At 40.0% G+C, this 23,588-nt stretch overlaps 2 protein-coding genes across 2 annotated transcripts in view; one reads left to right on the top strand and one right to left on the bottom strand.

Annotated features, from left to right (window-relative positions):
- The window catches only part of LOC311296713 (NACHT, LRR and PYD domains-containing protein 12-like), a 121,008-nt gene that overhangs the window by 43,008 nt on the left and 54,412 nt on the right, over window positions 1-23,588 (bottom strand). The window lies entirely within an intron of this gene.
- Window positions 14,931-19,841, top strand: LOC311296865 (putative N-acetylated-alpha-linked acidic dipeptidase; the record flags this gene model as incomplete). The annotated part of the gene is made up of 7 exons (XM_084418849.1): window positions 14,931-15,104; window positions 17,829-17,892; window positions 18,059-18,126; window positions 18,299-18,387; window positions 18,496-18,586; window positions 18,704-18,968; window positions 19,810-19,841. The coding sequence occupies 7 exons, from the start codon at window positions 14,931-14,933 to the stop codon at window positions 19,839-19,841; spliced, it is 783 nt and encodes a 260-aa protein (XP_084274975.1).

The following is a 23,588-nucleotide window of genomic DNA, read 5'->3' as shown; positions in this document are numbered from 1 at the left end:
TAAAGTGCATATTTCCACTATCCACTAAGTTGTCTACCAACAGGTTTGCAGGGCTGATTCAATCGACGGCTTTCTGAAAAAAGTACTTTTAATAACTACTGCATTTATATTAGGCTACTACTGCATTACTGCGTAGGCTATGTTGCATTTTACTTCTGTATATTTTCAATATACAGTAATATCTGGTTGTTACATTATATACTTTTGTGTAGTGTAATGTAATCACATTGTGATGTGAGGGAAAAAAGTACTTCAGGTTACTTCACATTTGTAAGTGAAATTCACTTAGTTAATATTTAACGAAATATGCAGTTCCGAAAATTAAAGTAACAAAATGTAGGCTTATTGTCACAATATTAACAAATTGTTGCTAACTACAGCAGCATCCCATATCAAAGGGCGCATCTGAAGCGTTCGGACCGGTCTAGCCTACGAAGGATTGTTCTTGTCGCCTGGCAACCGTGACAGCTGCAGATGAGGAGCGCGAGAAATACTGGACTTTTTATATTAAATTGGGTTTTGTATTCAAACAGGGCTAAACCGAAAATACATGATCCGGCAGCGCCGGGGCACACCATGACCTCCAGTAAAATATAAAACATAAAAATGACAATAGCCAATTCTGGCTCCATAGCTGTTTACTCAGTTATCAAAATGAATGATCAGGATAGCAGCTGTCCTCTCGCACCGTTGCTTGGCGCCAGGAGCGGTGATCGGGAACACCTGGTTGCACAATTAGGAAATCCTAGGAAGGCTACATGGTGCGTCCTTCAGAGGACGCATAGGCTGCATCCTTGAAGTCTGCGTCCTTCGAAGGATGCAGCCTTCAACATTGGGACACAGCTTATGTCAGGAATTACTTCTTTCTCCTTCCTTCTGTTCAAGAAGTTTTTTTGCCACCAAGAGCTCCTCTGACTGCAACTCTATTTTATAATAGAGTCAAGAAAGCTGTCTGATGCTGGATGGCAGGCTTGAATGCCCTTCATAAGATCTACTCCTACTCCTGAGAAACGGTTGTCAATCTCTTGCATCATTCGGTCAAGGCAAGGGTAGTACAATGTACACATGTGGTCATGTGAAGAACTGATTTCTGAGGTTGTCCTACATGCTGTTTCCACCACATAATCATCAAGCCTCTTCTGTTTCCGTCTAAAACCTGCTGAAGGTTCTGGAATGTTATTTACCTCACACAAGGCCTTTGTTTTTGAAAATAACTCTGTAGCACCCTGAGCTGTGCGTTGTTCTTTAAGAGAGTCGTAGACTGCTGTTTTGTATTGAACTGCTTGTCCCAGGTCTACGGTTTCCTCCTGCAGGAATTTGTGGAGGCCTTCAGTGATGGATAAAAGTCTACCAAACATCAGCAGCATGTAGACAGTGTTAAAGTTGCTGAGTTTGGACCTGAGGCCTACAGCCATTGGTGTTGAAATTTTGTCAAGACATTGCAGAATAGCACAGAAACTGTCAATTACAGCATTCACAGACTTCACCTGACATGCCCAACGTGTTGTTGACAGCTGTACCAGCTCAGATGATTGTAGTCCAAGCTGTTTTTGAACATCAGTGAACTTTTGGTGATTAACTAGAGATGCACTGAAAAATGAATAAAGGCTCTCCAGTAAATCAAAAAAGTTGGTGGCTTCTGGTATTGCCTTGCATGCATGGCACAGCACAAGCTTTAATTCATGTGCATAGCAGTGAAGGTACACTGCTTCTGGATGACGTTCTCTGAAACGGGCCTGTACGCCCCTCACAGCTCCACTCATGACTGCAGCCCCGTCATATGCTTGTGCAACACACAGAAGATAGTCAATTTTATGTGATTTCAATGTTTGCTCTATTGCATCAGTGATGGATTGTGCATCAAAACCAAACAGTCTGCTGAAACCAAGGACATTTTCCTTGATTCTGCCCTCGGACGTAACGTAACGCACACATACTGCCAGTTGTTCAGAGTGCCTGTCCCTTGCCTCATCTGCCATCAGAGCATACATCTTTGAATTTCTCATTTCTTTTATGATGCTTTCGGTGACCTCTTCTGAAATACATGCAATCATTTCATTTTGCGATGAGTGAGACAGGTAGGTAGCATGGGATGGAGCATTGTACTGCTGTAGAAATGGGTCAAACTGTGTGAGAAGTTTCATGCGCTCAAGGAAGTTTCCCTGATTTTGACTCTGGCTCTGTTCATCATGTCCACGGAATGCAATCCCCTGCTTCCCCAGAAATGACGTCACAGCAACAACACGATGGAGGTATTCACGTCTCTCAGTTATTTCTCCTACACTGGCTCTATGAAGCTGTTCTGTAATATCTCCATGTGTTTGTCATGGAAGCCTTATAAAGGCTACTTTGTTCATGCTCTCTGAATGATTCTAAAGCCCTTTTTTCAGTTGGAGAAACCTGCACTTGTTAATGTGTCTTTGCTGTTTATTCATCTGTCCAGGCCCCTCACCAGCATCCAGCTCCATTTTTCCCCGAGGTCCACGAGGAGCTCACAATGTCGTGGCACGCGCCAGCGCACTTCAACCTCAGCGACACACTCAACACTTGACGGCGCGGAGGATAATGGGTATGAGAAACTGCCCCCCTCTGGAGGAAGCCTCCCACTGCTGTTGGATGGAGGTCAAAGGCGGCACATCCTTCCAAACCATGCAGAACGACTTCAGCTCTTGCCGGCCGAGCCTACGCTTCCGCTGGTCAAGCTGCTTCAGGCCTGCACACTATGGCGGTCCTTCAAGTTTTCCAGGCCAAACTCCTCCGCTACCTGGACAAATCTGCACCGGAAAATGAAACCTTTAAGCAGCGCAGCGCCACCAATCTGGCACTGCGCGCAATCAAGACCACCGCCCAGGCTATTGGATGGGGCATGGCCAGCCTGGTAGTGTTAGAGTGCCACCTTTGGCTTAACCTCACAGAGATTAAGGACGCGGCCGGACCTCCATTGAAAATAGCTTGCATGCTTCTTCCAGCAAGATGGCGCCTGTGTTTGGCTTGGCCGCTGCTGCATCGCTTTTGTGTAAACTCTTTACGTTTGTACTCACCCTATATGTTGCCATATCAGCCCTATCGTCTGACTATTGTGTCTCTGCCGCTCGGACTTATGATCGACGCTCGTTGTTGGACATCAGAGTGTCTATGGAAAGTCTCTTTGAAAGTTGGGAAAGTTTTAGACAAACCTTTCCGCCCCCGTTCGTGCGTCCTCCCTCATCACCTGAGTACCGGCTCCTGTTTACAACCAGGGGACCTAAGAGACCGAAGAGAAGGGGCTGCAGAGCTGGCGTTCAAGTCAAGAGAAGGCGCCAATCCTGGACGGGGGTGCTCTGGCCATATCGCGGTGAACGATTCCGGTGGCTGCGACCAGTTTTCCCCCTAAATACGGGTGAAAATGCTCCTCAGCACCAACACCCCGCGATGCCTCTGCCGGTTGGATGTGAACCTCGCGTGTACCAGCAATTTGTTGATGGGATCGTGGTGGACTTGCCGTTACCGATGTTTACTGTGCTGTCTGACCAGCGACTGACAATTCGCCGCAACTGGAGACCTCGTGACTGTGTCAGCTGTTTACGGTCAGTTCCATCACAATCAGCTGTTTTTGATGCCTGTCTGCCGTACGTTACATTACTCCACTTTGCCTTGCTTAATGCCCGTTCCATCTCTAATAAAACGTTTATTCTTAACAAGCTTTTTATGAGCAAGAAAATTGATTTTATGTTTCTTACGGAAACGTGGCAAAGGGAAAATGAGTTTATTCACCTAAACGAGCTCTGTCCTGCTGGCTGTTCTGTTACTGGGATGCCCCGATTGGCACGTGGTGGTGGTGGGCTTGCTGTTGTGCAGCGTGACAGTTTCATATGTAGAGTGATTAACTCAGAAAAATTTTCCTCTTTTGAATCTCAAATGCTTAAAGTAGGCTCTTCTAATGCTTTTTACAGTGTGTTAATTTACCGCCCTCCTGGCCCGGCAGGTGTCTTTCTTACTGACTTTACTGACTTTTTATCATCTATCATCAAACTTGAGAAGGTTTTAATTATTGGGGACTTTAATTTGCATATTGATGATTTTACATGCAACACAGCTGCTAATCTCCTTTCTATTACAGACTCTTTTAATTTCATTCAGCACGTTACTGGACCCACACACATTAAGGGTCACACCCTGGACCTTGTTTTTTCTCTTGGTCTAGATATAGTAAATACACATGTGGAAGATGTACATGTGTAGCTGTGTGTTTTTTAATATTAACTTTCCTCAAGATCCTCCGCCCCCGAGAATTATGACACAAAGGCGGATTAGTAATCAAGACACTGCAGAGAGGTTCTCTGCCTTGTTTGACCCATGTTCTCTGATGGGATGCACTGATGTTGATGAATTTATCCGATCTTTTAATGGTCAATGCTTATCGATTTTAGATAAAGTAGCACCAATTAAATTGAGCGCTGTCTCCCACAAAAAAGCCTGTCCATGGATTGAGGAAGCTATCTTAAGTTTTAGGAGAAATTGTAGAAAAGTGGAGCGTCTTTGGAAATCTTCTAAACTCGAGGTTCACAGGCTCCACCTTAAAGATCTAATGGTCACCTTGAATGAGATGTTGAAAAAGGCGAGAATGTGCTTTTTTTCTCAACTTATTTCCTCGAATAAGCACAATCCAAAAATCTTAATACAATAGTTTCTCCAACTAGCTCTCAAACAACTGTGTTATCTAGATCTGACTGTAATGAATTCCTCTACTTTTTTGTTAATAAGATCAGAGATGTTAGGGCTAACATTGCACCATCATTGGCTCAGAACTTTGCCTGTGACTTGTCTCCTGCTCATTGTTGGTCCACCTTTACACCTGTGACGTTACATGACATCACCTCTCTGTTACATTCTATGAAATCATCATTTTGTCCTACGGATGTTGTCCCTACTGTGCTATTTTTACAAGTTTTTGACTCCATTCAGTGGCGTCATGCCCATTCAAAGTGATTTTTCCTCCCTGATATTTTTTTTGTCACAACTTTATTCCTATTATGCTCCATAATATACCAGAGCCTATAACGACTCAAATGTATTCTTCTGGATGTGTAATAAATCGGTCAGCATCAGCCCTTTTTCCTAATATGGTGTCTGTGTATCAAATCTAAGCGCTCTAGAATCTTTGACGTGAATCTTTGCTGTGTATGTTCAAGCAACTCGTCTCGCACGTTGAGCTGGCAATGTTTTACAGATGCTCTTGAAGTGGTAAGTGGGCAAAACAACAAATCAGCATTGAATTAGTTATCGGATGATATTAAAAGGTAGTGGGATTATTTGTGGTTGACCTGGAAATTTTAACTTGATCATAAAGTTATGGATTTGATATTAGCTGCGAATTCAGAGCATTAACTTAAGTTGTGTCAGTGTAACGTTATCGATAGCTAGCCTAGTCTAACCGTAAACTAGTTGGCTAACGTTACTGCCATACAAAGCCATAGTAACGTTATCTGATCGGTTTTGAAACATCTGTTCTGTTTTGTCTTGTGTCATAGTCTCCAGCTGGTTCAATTGTTTTCAGTTTCATAGAAACGAGGGTGTTAAATTTGTTATTCACGGTTCTTCACGGATCAGGCAGCTAATTCAAATGCAGTGAAAAAAGATAGGCTACCCGTTCAAAAGCTACAGCATAGTTGTTATACAGATCGCTATGACCGTGATGCAGGCTATACTGTGCGTTCACACCGGACGCGAATAGCGCGTCAAATTCACGCCTGCCGCGTCTAGTTATACGCTTTCTTTCAAAGTCCTTCATCACATATTAATATTAAAATAACTTAATTTCAGAGCACCACAAAGTCAGACCTCAGCACCTTTATGTACCTCTATGTACCTTTAATGTAAGATCGTTCTTAGGTCACATACCAATTTAAAATCATGACATAAAAACTGCAATGGTACTGTTTTTAAAATCATGTGTAGTATACCATGGTATGTATTATAGTACATCATAGTAAAATTTCTTATGGGTCCAAGCTCAGTCGGATACCACATCACCTTCTACTGGATGTGTAATGAGCTAATTGAGCATCATAAGCTACATTTAGATTTCCAAATCCATATTTGCAGTTATTTGGGTGAGAGTAACTTAAAAGTAATGCAATAGTAGTGTAATGCCTTACATTTTAAATACAGTAATATTGTAATGTAACGAATTACTTTGAAATGACAGTAATAAGTAATAAATAACGCATTACAGTTTCGAAGTAACTTGCCCAACACTGGTCACTGACATTATTGGCATGTGCCACTGACATCGCGACACACGGACACTGACATGACACCTCACTGACACCGAGTAGCGGAACATGTCACCGTGTTGCGACACCTCCAGTAGTGACTGACAGATTAATCGAACACCTATAGCCTACTGACGTAATTGTGCCACAAAATCCTAAATAAATAGCCTAATTTTGTGATATTTAATATCAATTAAACGAATTAAAGTGCTTTAATATTTTAATAAAAACGTGTTATTTGTGTCACGTCTGTATTTGATTGGTATGTGTCACTGAATGTTTTGTGTAATTAAATCTATCATGGGCAGTGTTGGGCAAGTTCTTCGAAACTGTAATGCGTTATTTATTACTTATTACTGTCATTTCAAAGTAATTCGTTACATTACAATATTACTGTATTTAAAATGTAAGGCATTACACTACTATTGCATTACTTTTAAGTTACTCTCACCCAAATAACTGCAAATATGGATTTGGAAATCTAAATGTAGCTTATGATGCTCAATTAGCTCATTACACATCCAGTAGAAGGTGATGTGGTATCCGACTGAGCTTGGACCCATAAGAAATTTTACTATGATGTACTATAATACATACCATGGTATACCATAGTAGTACCATGGTATTCCATAGTAGTACTATGGTAGTACCATGGTACCTTACATATAACCATGGTACTATATAGTACTTCAGATATTATCATGGTACCATGGTACATTGCATGGTACTGTAGATGTTACTATGGTACATAGTATGGTACCTCAGATTTACCGTGGTACCTACCATGGTACATACCATAGTACCTCAGATATAACTATGGTACATACTTTATAGTACTTCAGATATTATCATGGTACCATGATAATATCTGAAGTACTATACTGTACAGTATGTTACTATGGTACATAGTATGGTACCTCAGATTTACCATGGTACATGCCCTAGTACCTCAGATATAACCATGGTACATTCTGCCGTACATATTACCATGGTACATACTTCCTCAGATATAACCTTGGTACCTCAAATATTACCATGGTACTTTGCATGGACGCATGGTACAGAAATCTTTTTACTTTAAGCCCGGGGTAAACTTTAGGGTTAAACTTTAGCAAAAATAAAAATAACTAAGCCAAATATTTTTATTTTATTTTAATTATTATTGTGAGTGACTGCAGTAGTGTGGGCATAGGCCATTTGGTCTATGAACGAGTCATAGATCTCCAAAATCAGTTTTAAATGTATAATGTAATATTAATGAGATTTTTATTTAAGTAATGTTCTAATTCTAGATGTTTGTAAATGCTGCATGATTTTGACGTGGTTTAATCAATGGCCGTGCGCGTGAACTTTGAACATTCATGTCGCTTTCAAACCCATACTGTCTATTTTTCAAACACTGGAGCGGCCGCGGCGCAGAGTTGCCATGGAAACGGAGTGAAACATTTTGCGCGGACGTTTCTCCTCTGCTGATCTCGCGGTGATTTTGGCGAATTTGCATGAAGGAAAAAAAAACTACCACTTTATTCCAGGTTAACTGCTTGTAACGCGCGTTACTGACATTTGTACCGAGTAAAATATTACATTTTTCCCCCCTGTAATGCCTTACATTACCGCGTTACAGCAAAAAGCAATGCATTACAGTAATTAATTACTTTTGTAACGCGTTACTCCCAACACTGATCATGGGTCACTAAGAATAACGCATTAACAGTCGCGTCCGTTACTGTAAACCTTTATTTTTGCGTGATGCTGCACAGACGCACGCCAGTGTCAGTATAAGCGAGTGTAACACTGGCCAGCGCAAGATTCTCATCTGTGGCTTAAATATTTCAAGTCCTTCCAAAAAGTGTAAAAAAAATGAATTATTAAAAATCATATGTTTGTTAGGCTATGTATCAAACTAAGTGCAAAAAAAGTGCTCAGTGCAACAAACGTTCGGTCGCGCAGGACCTTCCTCAGTAGCCTATACTTTAATATTTAAAAAATATTTTTATGGAATTATTCAATAAATAAAATACATTTTTGTTCTACAAATTAACGATGTGCATATGGTACACAATCTACATTATACTCCGGCAGACAGCTGCAGGTGTCACTACTGGAGGTGCCACAACATAAAGAGACATGTCAGTTTTAGTGACACAGGCCAACTGGCATGTGCCAGTGGATATTGGCATGTGTCACTAAAACGTGAGATGTGCCAATGGATTGCGTCATATGCCACTTGCATAACAATTTGCTTTATGCTGTCAAAAATATGATTTATAACATCGCTAAGTTAATGTGTAGCCTACAACATACATAATTCGATACAATTATTTTGAAATATTAAAGCCACAGATGAGAATCTTGCGCTGGCCAGTGTTACACTCACTTATAGCCTACTGACACCTACTGGCGTGTCGCGTGTGTCTGTGCAGCATCACGCCAAAATAAAGGTTTACAGTAACGGACGCGACTGTTAATACGTTATTCGTAGTGACCCATGATTGATTTATTTCGTGTCTTTCCTAGAATGGGCAGTTTGTGACTTTCCGAGATAAACAACATAAAGTAGCACTCGTATTACAAAACATTCAGTGACACATACCAATCAAATACAGACGTGACACAAATAACACGTTTATTAAAATATTAATGCACTTTAATTCGTTTAATTGATATTTTAAATATCACAAAATTAGGCTATTGCTATAGGTGTTCGATTAATCTGTCAGTCACTACTGGAGGTGTCGCAACACGGTGACATGTTCCGCGACTCGGTGTCAGTGAGGTGTCATGTCAGTGTCAGTGTGTCGCGATGTCAGTGGCACATGCCAATAATGTCAGTGACGTATGCCACTGGCACGCCAATGAAGACCGGATGTGCCAATGCGCATAGTGACATGTGCCATTGGCTTCTGTGCGTCAGATGCCATGTCACTTATGCTGCCTTCACGTGCTATGGAAAAGATGATATTTTCCACTTGTGAACTGGTATTTACCAGTGTGTTGTGTTCAAGTGCTTTTGTTGTCGTAATGTAGTACCCGCAAGGTCTGTGTCAGTAGAGTATCTTTTTTATCTTTAAAAAAACAAAAACAAAACGTAAATGTGGTGCTTTCTGATGATTACAACATAATTAATAATTAAAAAAAATAAAACATGACATAAAATGATTAAATATGAACCAAGGAAATTGCGGCAAAGTTGAAAATTGAGTGTTAACGCATTATATTACAATCGTTAATGACACAACATTGTATAGGCTACAAAAACTATCCGCTAACAGTATTCACGACTCTTGCGTTGCTCTCCGCCATTTTGAAAAGGTCAAAGGTTATCTCATCTCGGCAACTCGTGCATCAAAATATTCTACGAGTTGCCCAGTGGAAAATACCACATGAGGGGGTGTTCATGTGCATTTTCCATGTCGGCTTTTGGTATTTACCATAATTACCATAGCACGTGAAGGCACCATTAATGTTAAAACTGCTACTGGGTAAATGGTTACCATGTGGAGTGGAAGACGGCGGTTGTTTGAACTGAGGCTTCCCGCGCACGTGTCTGATGCGACGTGGAGTCTGGCGATTCCATAGCGACGCACCTTTAAGACCGGCTGTTGTTGGTGAGCGGTTCACTCTCAAACGAGTCCAAGGCCGTTAAACTTCCTTCCTGGAGCCAGGCGAGGTCCAACTACACTCTCCAGTTTGCGATTCCGTCCGCCAAAATTGGTCAGTGTGGCCAACGCGCAATCTCACACTACACTCATTCACACGCTATCAGACACACGCATTCCATTCACATCCACACATTTGTTTATTGCTTATTCGTGCTTTTTGATTAAGTTGAATGCATTATCGTTGATCTTTGAAGTTTTGCATTTTGTTTGAGTTTTCACCCGCGAAATGTGAATTCCATATGTTTTTTTCCTCTTTCTCTTTTGTTATATGGAAAGTTTGGCGTGAATATGGACAAACGAATCTGCCAGTGTTGACGCCCAGCTAGAGTGTGACCAGGGGCCTGTACCATGAAGCCGGTTTAGGTGGCTAGCCAGCTATGTTTCAGTTTAGTTTCCGCCAACCCTGGGTTTTAGGTACTATGAAAGTAGCTTGGCTTTAATCGGTGTTCGTTGCCATGGTATCTTACGCTGCACGGCTAACCTGCTCCGGGGCAGGTTATGTTCTGGATTCAAGATCTCAGACTGAAGTTTGACCAATCAGCTGAGAGCAAAGAAACATATGGGTGACGTAACTTATTCCAAGTATCGCAATGACTTCACCTTTTCTTCCAAATCAAGTAAAAATCAAATAAAAAAAGAGTTTTTAGCATGACAAAATCCCCTTTTTGTTATTTGTTATTTGTATGAAAGATACAGATTTTCCGCGGAAGCAATGTCTTATCTTTGCGAACTTCTTTCGCTGCACATAAAGAATTTAACACGTCGAATTCATGCACTTACTGTACCGCATATATTTCGTTGCGGTTTTTTTTTTTGCAAGTGGTACTTGCAAGGTGGCTGACGCACAGAAGCTAGGGGAAAACACGGTTTGTCAATCCATTCGCAAGGTCGCTCTGCAGGAGTACATGAATAGTTTCTTTAATAGTGTTCCCCGGACATTTATGGACCATGTCCATAAAAGAGGGCTTTTATAAAATTGCTGGTTTAAGATATATTGATAGGGTGACATCACATGAACACTTTTAAAAAAAGAGCAAATTTCACAAATGTACTATACAATAAATGTTAAGAATTATTTTAAATCTTTTTTATTATTATTCTGTTAATCTTATGATAGGATTCCCTAGAGTCATTGCAACATGTATGCAATCTATTGCTCCAATCTCCACTGCTTTAGGGGAACATGAGGCAGATTATGTTAATAGGAAGTCCTATCACAGCCTTAATGTTCAGGTAGAGATGATGTGAATATGTGAGATGATTATTTTCTGTGAGATGAATCTTTAAATGAATAGTAACATTATATAACAATGATCTACTAAACATTTCATCTGCAGACGACTTGTGGTCATGAACGTATGATCACAAGTTTGGATGCCAAATGGCCTGGCTCCAGTGCTTGACTCACAAATTTTCCGTGAGTCTTTGTTGTTTCAGCGCTTTGAGGAAAGCAAGTTAAATTTGGTACAGTACAAAACACTGTTAATTTGAACTGAGATAGAAAAACCTACACAATAACCCCCTATCATGACCCTCAGACAGGGCCACAGCACCATTTCAATGTGGCCCTCAGTAAAATCAGAGTGAAGATAGAGATGACCTTTGGCCTCCTAAAGGCACATTTCAACTGTGTTCGGCGCTTCAGAGTCACCAGAGCGGACCACCCAGCTGGTGCAGATGTACTGTAGATGCAATCACCATACAATATTACACTTAAAAAAAGCACATTGAAACTGCAGATAGGTCTCAAACTGTTTTATTGGTTTTGTGGGATGAGAGGGAGAAAGAGAGCAAGAGAAAGTTGCATTAATACATATTCATACTAAAGTGTTACTTGGTTAAATAAGTTCACATACTGAGATCAGTTTAATCCAGCTGTTTGATCTCCATTTTTTTTTTTTTTAGCCTTCTCAGCTCACAGTCCAGCTCCTTTAGTGAACAGTCTTTAGTGTGCAGTCTAGTTCAAGAGTCCTTTAGTGTGCAGTCTAGTTCAAGACGCCTTTAGTGTGCAGTCTAGTTCAAGACTCCTTTAGTGTGCAGTCTAGTTCAAGACTTCTTTAGTGTGCAGTCTAGTTCAAGACTCCTTTAGTGTGCAGTCTAGTTCAAGACTCCTTTAGTGAGCAGTCTAGTTCAAGTCTCCTTTAGTGAACAGTCTAGTTCAAGTCTCCTTTAGTGTGCAGTCTAGTTCAAGACTCCTTTTGTACAGGGCCCTGACTGAGTCTGTTTCCACCTGAAACATAATTCCACCACAAACATGATCATTACAAGTTTTCTGGAGGCTCATCAAATCACAAAAAGTTCCTTGACTTCCTACAAACACAGGACTGACTGTAATTTATGTCAAGGGTTTTAAATCCTTACACATTTCTTCTGAAGCCCATTGAGGTAGAGGCCTCAGTTTCTGGGGCAGGTTGTGAAAAATCCTACAATAAAAGAGATGTGTAAGGGCCAGTCCCTTTTTTATGCCACACATTCAAATGTTTGCCATAATAAAAAGCCCAGTGCATTCACATCAGCAACTGTCTGAGAACACACAGACAGAGTGTCTTCATCATTTGCTCCACCCTAATAAATAAAAATAGGCCAAAGTAAAGCATACTGTAACTGTTGTAAAGCAGGTTATGTTTGGTGTTCTGTCTGCTGCATACTAACCTCTGTGTGGGAGACTGTGTGCATGTGTGCTGGCTTCAACAGAGACACTGTATTTCCCTCTACTGCAGAACATACAGTCAGCCATATTTAAAACTTAAAAGTAGTAATGTATTGCACACGTACCCAGTGTTACTTGCTTAGAGGAGCCAGCACCAGGGTCAGACTGTACAGCACCTGTAATGACATCTATAATCGTCCTTCCCTTATTGCCTACTCAGAGCCAACTCCTCCACCACAGTGTATTCTGGTTTTCTGAATTTAACTCTTTATTTCTGTTTGCTGCAAACAAGTGTTTGTGATAAAATGTTCACAAAAATAATAAAAGATTGTGGTAAATACTCACCACTTTGAATTATATTTTTATATTTTGTCTTTATATATTATCTGCTGCCAAGAACATTTGGAGTTGGGGTTGCATCTAAAAATCAATGAATACTAATCTTTCTTAGTACATGCACATTTTATATATATTATAAAAATAGGCTATAGGCTATATTACATGTATAGGCTACACATACATACATAATTTTACATAAATATAGAACGTATTTGTTTAACTTACACATTAACAATCAGCAATCTTTCTCCAACAGTCTTCTCTTGCTTTGGCAGCAGAGACCGTATTGTTTCGAGCTTGAAATACATATTTAAATTCATCGTAATTATGAATGATTATCTCTTGCTCCTCCGCGGAAAAATCGCGACCCGCGATTGGTTGTTCAGTGTCGACGTCACTCTTTTATGTGCACGCGCGCGTGGAGTAATCATAGCTTGAGGATCAAAGCCTGAGTTGATAGAGAAAGTTGATGAGCTGCATCATGGTACCAATAAAGCCTGATTGCATCGGTTTGGTTTTGTCAACTCAAAACTTATCCTGTAACCCCGAGTTTGTTCAGCTACCTTCATGGTACAGGCCCCAGCTCTGTCAGTCCAGGAGGTCTTGAACTTGGGTAAGAGGACTGCAGCAGCAGCCAATTCTGGATCCTCCATCTGTCCAAAACGCTTATGCAGGCCATTTTGCAGGGCGCTGATGAGTGGTGTGCAGGTCTTGCTTGATGTCTCTAGCCTGTTGAGTTTGGATAGAAGCTGGTGGATTACTGGCAGTAGCCATCCCATGTAAACACTGGACTCTGACTGGAGGATGTTTGAAGCTTTCATCAGTGGCTTCATGGTGATGCTATACTCCCGGAGGAATGCAACTTCTGCAGGACTCAACCTGGAAGATAAAACATGTTTATGACAAACAACTAAGCCACATCATGACTATAGGGAAAGACTGCATACATGGTAACTAATATTACTCACATTTTCACCTTGAGTTCGTCACATACACCCCTAATGGAATCTTCACCTTTCTCATCAATGATGCGTATAATTCTTTCAGTGGCAAGACAGGTGGAATTCCACCTTGTTGCATTGGGGCGAATGATCTGTAGCCCACACTTGTCCTCTACCACTTCACTAGCCAAATGAGATCACCCAGTTTTGTTCCAAATGGCCTGGCATTTTGCAAATGTTGCTTGGAAAAGCCTCTTGTAGGTGTCATTCATGGCCTCTGCAAGGGAAGCATCAGTTGTTGCCACAAGATTTAGCAAGTGACATGCACATCGTTGATGAGGGGGTCGTTGATATTCCATACCAGAGTCTTCATCGAGGATTGTACTTGCATCATGATACTCAATATGGTCACTTAAGTCAAGAGCATCCATTTCTTCTTCATCGTCATCTACCTCTGCATCTTTCTGCATTCCAAACACATGGAAAGCTTTGAGGAAGTTGGATCCACTATCGGTTGTGGTCCTTACAACTTTGTCTCTAATCTTGTATTGACAATGGACATCATCAAGAGCACCAGCAATCACGTCAAATGTGTGAGACCCCCTTAATCTTTTGCATGCTAGTGCTGCAGATCTTCTTTCGAAGGTCTCCTCATCAATCCAGTGGCAAGTCACACCAAGGTAACTTTTCTGATGAGCTGACCAACAATCTGTGGTGGTTGCAACAAATTTGGCTTTACCCAATTCTGCAATCAAAGTCTTCTTCATGTCATCAGCAGCATCGCAGATTCTGGTACGGACGGTGGATCTGGAGATGACTTTGGCTTGAGGTTGCAGTGTGGTAATTAATTCTTTGAAAGCTGGCTGTTCTACCACTGTAAATGGCTGTACACTTTCACATATAAAATTGATGATTAGCTTGTCAACAGTTGTTGCGGTCCAAGATGGCGCCTGTGTTTGGCATTGCCGCTGTGGCTGGAGGATCATTTCGTTTTGTTTTATTTATTTTATGTGCTTTGCTGTTATTAAGTTTGTCCTCCTATGATGTGTCTGCCGTGTGGGTGTATGATCGCCAAACGATGATCATGATTCGCTCATCTGTGACCAAGTGTGGCGGCTTTTGTACTTGGAGTGGCTTGGGCGAATCAACCCTATATCGCTGTCCACCTGCATTGGCTGCCTGCATGCGGGAAGGAGAGGGACCTAAGAGACGTACTAAGAAGCGGAGGAGAAGAAGAGGAAAAAGGGCTGGGAGACAGGTGCACCTCAGGAAACTTTGGAGGTTGGAGCAATGCTATGCTGTTTCCAGATTGCCGTGTCTTCGCCCCTTGGTTCCGAATGTCTTCAGTGGTCTGTTTCCTCTGCCCCTGAGAGTTTCTTCGACCGGTCGCGGTGTATGCGACGAGCATTTGAGGCCGCTGTTGCGTACTTCTGTTTCTGCTCCTGGTGGGAGATCTGCACCGCTTAAGATGGCTTTGCTGAACGTTCGATCAATCAGAAACAAGTCATTTCTACTCAATGAACTATTCACTTACAAAAATTTGGACTTTATGTTTTTGACGGAGACATGGCAACGGAGTATGGAGTTTTCCCATCTGATTGAGCTCTGTCCTACGGAATGTTCATTTATCAGCACACCAAGGATCGTGGGCCGCGGGGTGGACTTGCTGCTGTTTATAAAAATCAGTTTATTTGCCAGTTGATGAACTCCAATACGTACTCGTCCTTTGAATTACAGATGTCTAAGGTTGGTCGATCAAATTCTTTTTATTGTATTTTTGTTTACCGGCCTCCCGGGATTTTGGGTCCTTTTCTGAGCGATTTTACTGACTTTTTATCCTCTATTATTAAGTTGAATAGAGTTATTATTGTCGGTGATTTTAATATTCACGTGGATAATGCTGCATGTAATATTGTTTTAAATTTTTTTAATTTAATGGATACTTTTAATTTTGTTCAACATGTCTCTGGTCCTACACATGATAAAGGACACTTGCTTGATTTAGTGTTTTCTCATGGTTTAAATATTGACGATGTGTGTACAGAAGATGTCTTTGTTAGTGACCATAAATGTGTTTTATTTAATCTTGCATGTAACGAAAATCCACCGCCGGTTAAGCGAGTGTCTTGTTCTCGCATGATTACCCAAGTTGCTGTTGAGAATTTCTCTACTGCTTTTGACTCCAACTCGGTTATTTTTTCAAATGACATTGACAGTTCTGTACAGTCGTTTAATGATCACTGCACTGTTCTATTGGATAAAGTGGCTCCATTTAGGAAACGGAACATTTCCGTGGTTAAGACTTCTCCATGGATAACTGATGCCATTCGCAGTCTCAGACGTGTGTGTCGGAAGACTGAACGCTTGTGGAAATCTACGCGGCTCCAGGTTCATCGTCTGTATTTTAAAGAGTTACTGTCTGATTTACATGAGATGATTAAGGTGGCCAGAGCGCTGTATTTTAAAAATTTGATTTCAACTTGTAAAAGGAAGCCTAAGATTTTGTTTGACACTATTAAGAGCCTTGTGTCGCCTGTTACATCATCTGTACCTGCTTTTTCTAATGATGATTGTAATAATTTTTTATCTCATTTCGTGGGTAAGGTTATGGCTGTCAGGGCTAGTATTTTACCATTAGTTATTTCCCCTGTAATTATTACAGAGCGGCCCGCAATTTTAAGCTCTTTTCAGTCAATTTCCTTTAATGATCTTATTAAGATAGTTTGTACGATGAAACCTTCTCAGAGTCCGGTGGATGTTTTGCCTGCTTCTGTGGTCCGAGAAACTATTACATCCATTGGTCCATGTTTAGTCTCAATTGTTAACCTTTCTCTAAAGCTGGGCCAGGTCCCGAGGTGTTTTAAACACGCTGTTGTTCAACCTCTGAAATGTTACTTCGCTAAACAACTATAGGCCTATCTCTAAATTGCCCTTCATTTCTAAAATTCTGGAGAAGGTTGTAGCAATACAGTTGAATGATATTCTGGAGACTCATAATATTTATGACAAATTTCAATCAGGTTTTCGTAAAAATCATTCTACTGAAACTGCCTTACTTAGGGTATCAAATGATATTTTGATGGCCACAGATGCGGGGGAATGTTCCGTGTTGGTTATGTTAGATCTCAGCGCAGCGTTTGACACTGTGGATCACTGCACTCTGATTAATAGATTACGCTGTTTAGTAGGTATTTCGGGTTCGGCTCTGGACTGGTTTTCATCTTATTTGTCCGACAGGACTTTTTCGGTATCTGTTGGATCCTTTATGTCTGATTCTGCATTTTTGTCTTGTGGGGTGCCACAAGGTTCTGTGCTGGGCCCTTTGTTGTTTAATTTGTATATGCTTCCTCTTGGACAGATCATTAATAGTTTTAAAACAATATCTTATCATTTATATGCAGATGACATCCAGTTACTTTTTTCGTTCAAACCTGATAGTCTAGATAAACTGTCAGTTCTACAGGACTGTTTAGTCTCCATTAACAAATGGATGGCAAACTATTTTTTGCAACTTAATAAGGATAAAACTGAATTGATGATCTTTGCTCCTGACAATATTATACCTAAGATTAAGCAGGTTTTGGGGGTTTCAGCCACCTCAGATTGTTGATTGATTTAATGAGACAATGCCTGAATGAATCATTGAATATATGAAAAGATTGCACAAAAGAATGAACAAAAAAATGCATTAACTAAAAATGCATGAATTAATGAATGAATGAACAAAAAATGCATGAATAACAATTGAATGAATGAACTACAGAATCAATGAACACATGAATGAATGCTTGATTGAATGAACAAATGACAGATAAGGTGAATGAACCACTGAATTGAATGTACAAATGAATAAATGAATGAAAAGTTGAATGAAAAAAAAAATACAATGAATCATTGAATGATTGAATGAATCGACTGCGTGAATCTACTCTCTCTGTATCTCAGTTTGCTGAAAGCTGCATGTTCTTCTGTGTGTTTGCAGGATAAAGCCAGAGTCCTGCAGGAGCGAGCCGTGGCCTACATCAACGCAGACTCTGCTATCGAGGGTTAGTCACACACACACACACACACACATAAACACACACACACACACAGACAGAGCATCTGAACAAGATGAGATCAACACTTCATTTACTGCTTTTACTGTCTGTCTATCAGAGACACACTCATAATGGAGAGTGTGTGTGTGTGTGTGTGTGTGTGTGTACGCAGGTATGTACACACTGAGGGTCGACTGCACCCCCTCCCTACACACTCTTGTTTATGACATCACCAAGAAGGTGAGATTCAGTTTTGAAAAGTTCATTAATATCTATCTTTCTGTCTGTCTGTTTTACTGTTTATCTATCAATTGTTCAATCATTCTGTTTTACTGTCAACACAGTAAAACAACTATTTAAAAGCAAGTGATGTAAATATGTGATAAAGTGTAAATTAGTGATGTTTCTGAAGGTTTTGAGTCCAGAGGAAGGAGAGGAGGGCATGAGTCTGTACGAGAGCTGGCACAAACGAGACAACTCCACAGACAGAGATGCACCATGGTACTGACGTGCAGCTTCAGGAACATGATGATCATAATCATCTATAATACCATCTGATTGATTATAGATTCATGACATGCATCTCAAATGTGTGTGTTCTCCCTGCAGGATCAGTAAACTGGGCTCTGGTAGTGATTTTGAAGCGTATTTCATCAGATTAGGGATTGCGTCTGGAAGGGCGAGATACACCAAAAACCGAGTGAGTGTGTTTGTGTGCAGTACTGTATTTATTTAAGTCCTGTCAGTGTTTACATCTACGCAAAATAGATTTTAAATTTGCAGCATTTAAATTGTTTTGTACCACCATTTCCCCCAGAAAACTGAGCGCTACAGCAGTTACCCGGTTTACCACAGCGTGTACGAGACCTATGAGATCGTGGAGCGCTTCTACGACCCGAGTTTCCGCAGGCTGGAGGCGGTGGCCCGTGTTCGAGGTGGACTGATCTTCAGTTTGGCTGATTCTCTGATCTTACCTCTGGACTGTACAGAATACGCCTCGTCTCTCAGCAAATACGCTAACAGCATTCACCAGCTAGCACTGAAGCATCCTGCCGCCATGCAGCAGTTCGGCATCTCATTCGGTACGCAAACTATCCATCATTTAATATGCAAGATTAGTATGCAATTTTTATATTATAGTATGCAATTAGTATAACAATTTGTCCCAGGAACGTTTTTTCCCCGGACCTGTTGCTGTCTGCGTTTCCACCGCGGTCTAAAGTACCGTGAAGATTAGGCAAATTAGCTTAATAAAGCCTGAACCTCGTCGTCGGCCCATCTGTCATATTTTTAAAACTACATTGTTGATGTGAATACCAAACATGTTGATGTGAGTTACTGCACGGAAAATGGTGGTTGAAATAAAATGGTGTGTGTAGTCAACCAATCAAAATGTGGCATGAACTCAACCAATATGCATGTTTAGTGCCCAAGTCCCACCCCCTAAAGTTCCTGAACTTTGTAAAAGTACTACCTCGTGTATCTGTGGATAGATCTGTGTATCTATTAGCTGTAGCGAGTCCATTCTTGCTCTGTAACAGTAATAATCAACAGCAGTGTAGCAGATCTAATCCGCCAAGACCAAATACATGAACATTACCATATTCAATAACATGCTAAAACTATCCGAGAGTTGTCATGATTGAAATAATTTTACACTTAAAACACTTAGAATCACGTTTAACATTATTATCCAATCACTTATTTTAACATTTGTGAATTATATAATCATTAGTAGTGGCAGCAGTGTATTATTGTTATTTTTTTATATTACTGTTTTTATTAAATTCATATATATATATTTTTTTTTTTTTTCTTAAATACATTTTTCTTGAATCAGTGTAGCTGAACCTGATTGAGGGAGCAAAATCAATGTAAAACAATGTTTCAAGGATTTTCTGTAAAATTGTTTATTTTTCTCAGGAAAGTTCAAGAAAAAGCTCAATTATAATTAGACGTAAACTTGGGTAACACTTAAAATAATATTAACAAACATTAAATGCATGTTTGTCAAGCAGTGTCAGTGTGGCATGTGATCACAAATATCAGTTTAAAGGGTTAGTTCACCCAAAAATGAAAATTCTGTCAGTAATTACTCACCCTCATGTTGTTCCAACCCCGTAAGACCTTCGTTCATCTTCGGAACACAAATTAAGATATTTTTGATGAAATCTGAGCCTTGTCTCACTCCTCCATAGGCTGCTAGGTGGCCCAAACTTGCTGGCCCAGAAAAGTTATTAAAGAGATCGTTAATATAGTCCAAGTGACTCCAGTGGCTCAATCTTAAGTATATCAAGCGACGAGAATACTTTTTGTGCGCAAAAACAAACAAAAATAACGACTTTATTCTACTATTCATTTCCTTCTCTCTGGGCCTCGTAGTGTTTTTGCGCAGCACGTCTGTGTTGCACGTCATCACGCATCACACACATGACCAGCGTCGGCCAATAGTGAGCCTACGTGGTGACGTGTAACACAGACGTGCTGCGCAAAAACACTACGCGAACCAACTAGAGGTCCAGAGAGAAGGAAATGAATAGTGGAATAAAGTCGGTATTTTTGTTTGTTTTTGCGCACAAAAAGTATTCTCGTCGCTTGATATACTTAAGATTGAGCCACTGTAGCCACTTGGACTAATTAATAATCTTTTATACATTAAATAATGTTTGATGATCTTTTATTATAATGTAAGAGCCCTTGATAAGGAGGATAGCACATAATTCATTGAGCTCTAGTAGTATGCAGTGCTGTCCAGTTCACAATAACACACATATATGCATTATATTCTACAAAGCAAGTTTATTATTTCTATTAATAACACTGCATATGTCTGACTCCGTTGTGTTTCTTACAACACACAAGAAACCAGAGCTATGCTTGCTCTCGTTTGGTCATTGAAACGTAAGAGTATGAAGGTAAATAATAGATAGCGTGGTGTACAAATAATAAGTAACACTTTAGATCATGAATAAACTTTGTAACTAGATTAGTGTAACAAACACTCACCCTCCGGATTGATTTCTGGATCAAATCGCTGCCCGCACTCATTTCACTGTTTTTTAGTTTAGAAATACTTGATACATCAAGAGGAATATGATAGAAATTAACATTACAATTAGTAATTAACTGTGTTCAGAGGCAGGACTCAGGAGGGGGAAAAAAAACAAGAAACCAGTAAAAGAATGTGAAGATTTATTTGGAAACATTAATAGATCATCATATAACAAATTTATTAATAATAAATAAATATGACAGAAATTAATGTTCAGTGAAATTATTTGCATAATCTTTGTCTTCCTTTGCTGGTATAATTTACAACATCTCTTCTGTAGTCAAACTCTTGATAAAACCTATAACACTTTTCCCAACGCTGTCTGTATTGCACAATAAATCTATTGTCTAAGACTTGTGTTCACTTTGCTTTAACCGTTTGACACGTATTTTGAGTGTTTCACCATCTACATTGTCATCAATATCTAACAAATTTGAAACAATTCGAAGCTGCTATTTTCAGCACTCATTTTCATGAGCCATTACTATAAAACAAGAAACTGGTGTGAAGTCACACACACACGTCAGTGTGATCGCTGTGTGTCTCTGTATCTTCAGTCTCTGTAGCGGCTCTTTCACCATCAGCTGATCCTGAGGAAACTGAACTGACGTCTAAACACTGAGAGTCCTACAATAAAACACACAGACAGACACATATGAGTATGAGACATTACTGAGTCACATCACATCTGGAGATCATTTCAGAAAAAACACAGCCAGAGATATTAGTATATTCATATTACAGCCAGAGATATTAAAAACTTTAATATTAACAGCAAATGATCAACAATTCTCACTTTATCTCTCTCTCTCTCTCACTCTCACACACACACACACACACACACACACACACAACGTTTACATGCAAACAAATAATCCATTAGTAATCAGATTGACGGCTCCGACTGAAAAGCCTTATGTAAACACTTTAAATCTAATGAGCTCGATCTGAATTAAATTTCGATCGGATTTAACGGTTTATTCCTTTTCTAATCCGATCGAGAGGACATGTAAACACTTGATTAGACTGAAAACCGAATCTGGAAAGTACTGATGTGCGTGTGCAATGACGTAATGCCGTATCATCCGTATGATGCGTACGAGCTGTTGTAATTGTTGAATGAAGTGTCATGAATGACCAACACAATCTCACGGCCTTCAGTCCTTCTTTCAGACTCTCATCCACAGGCTGTTTCGGGTGCAGGTACGGGTGTTTTTACTGCGGGATAAATATAAGCAGCACGGCACAAGCCCCTGCCCCTTTTGTCTCAAAATGTATTGTGCCTATGGGATCAAATTCCCGCCAAATATATTGCTGTCACGTATAAAAAAATAATAAGCGTGAATCAAAAATTTTAAAACACATGTAAAATTATATTGCACAAACTGAAAAAAAGAATGCAAAATGATCAGAATAGCAAACAACGTGGTCACGGATCAAAATATAATAAGCGTGAATCAAGAAATAACAAGCATGAATAAAAACTTTAAACACATTAAAAGTTATTTTGCACAAAACTTAAACTTATGGTCATGCTTTCTTAAAAAGTATGTTTTCCTTTGTTTTGTTACTGTGTACTTTGTGCTTTCTTGCATTTTCTGCTCATATTTTACTCTTTTGTACGCTTGTGCTGTTTTTCTCTTCGCTCTTCTTTCTATGTTCTGCGCTTGCTTTCCCAAATGTTGCAGTTCGAGTTTCATGTAAATTAGGGCGGGTTTAAGCGTCACCATTGGTCCACTAGTTCTAGATTGACTGCTCCCAGCAAGCAATAGCCGTCTTTTCAACGTCTGGGTTAAATATAGACCCGATATAGTCCGGCTATGCGTAACCCACTTTTAGCCCAAATAACATTTAATCTGGATAAATGTATTTTTTTCCAAAATAACTTGTGAGATGTATGATATTCCATCATGTAAGCAAAGTCTACCGTGATTACAAGTTGTTTGGTTTACTTTATTTTACATGTTATATGTGTAGGCTGTGCGTAGCCACGATTTAGCTCGTATTCAGACCGGGCTATGCGTAACCCAATTTTAGCCCAAATAACATTTAATCTGGATAAATGTATTTTTTTCCAAAATAACTTGTGAGATGTATGATATTCCATCATGTAAGCAAAGTCTACCGTGATTACAAGTTGTTTGGCTTACTTTATTTTAGGCTACATGTTATAGGCTGTGCGTAGCCACGATTTAGCTCGTATTCAGACCCGGCTATGCGTAACCCACTTTTAGCCCAAATAACATTTAATCTGGAAAAATTTATTTTTTTCCAAAATAACTTGTGAGATGTATGATATTCCATCATGTAAGCAAAGTCTACCGTGATTACAAGTTGTTTGGCTTACTTTATTTTAGGCTACATGTTATAGGCTGTGCGTAGCCACGATTTAGCTCGTATTCAGACCCGGCTATTGTTGCCCACTTTTAGTCAAAACTGATTGTAGTTTTTTGCCAGGCAGTGCATGAAATGGTTGATATTCCATCATGTTCGCATTGGTATGATATCTACAAGGTTCAATATGTAATTTCACGACATGGTCGATCTGTAGTCACGATTTAGCTCCCAATTGGACGGCTATATGCGGTCTGCTTTAGCCCACCTGGCGAAATCAAAGCAATCTGGTCTACGTACGGCTTGGCTATAGCCC

This window comes from Rutilus rutilus, assembly GCF_951802725.1.
Source record: "Rutilus rutilus genome assembly, chromosome: 9".
NCBI lineage: Eukaryota > Metazoa > Chordata > Actinopteri > Cypriniformes > Leuciscidae > Rutilus > Rutilus rutilus.
Note: the sequence above shows the minus strand (reverse complement) of the source record. Positions and strands in the feature narration are given on the sequence as shown.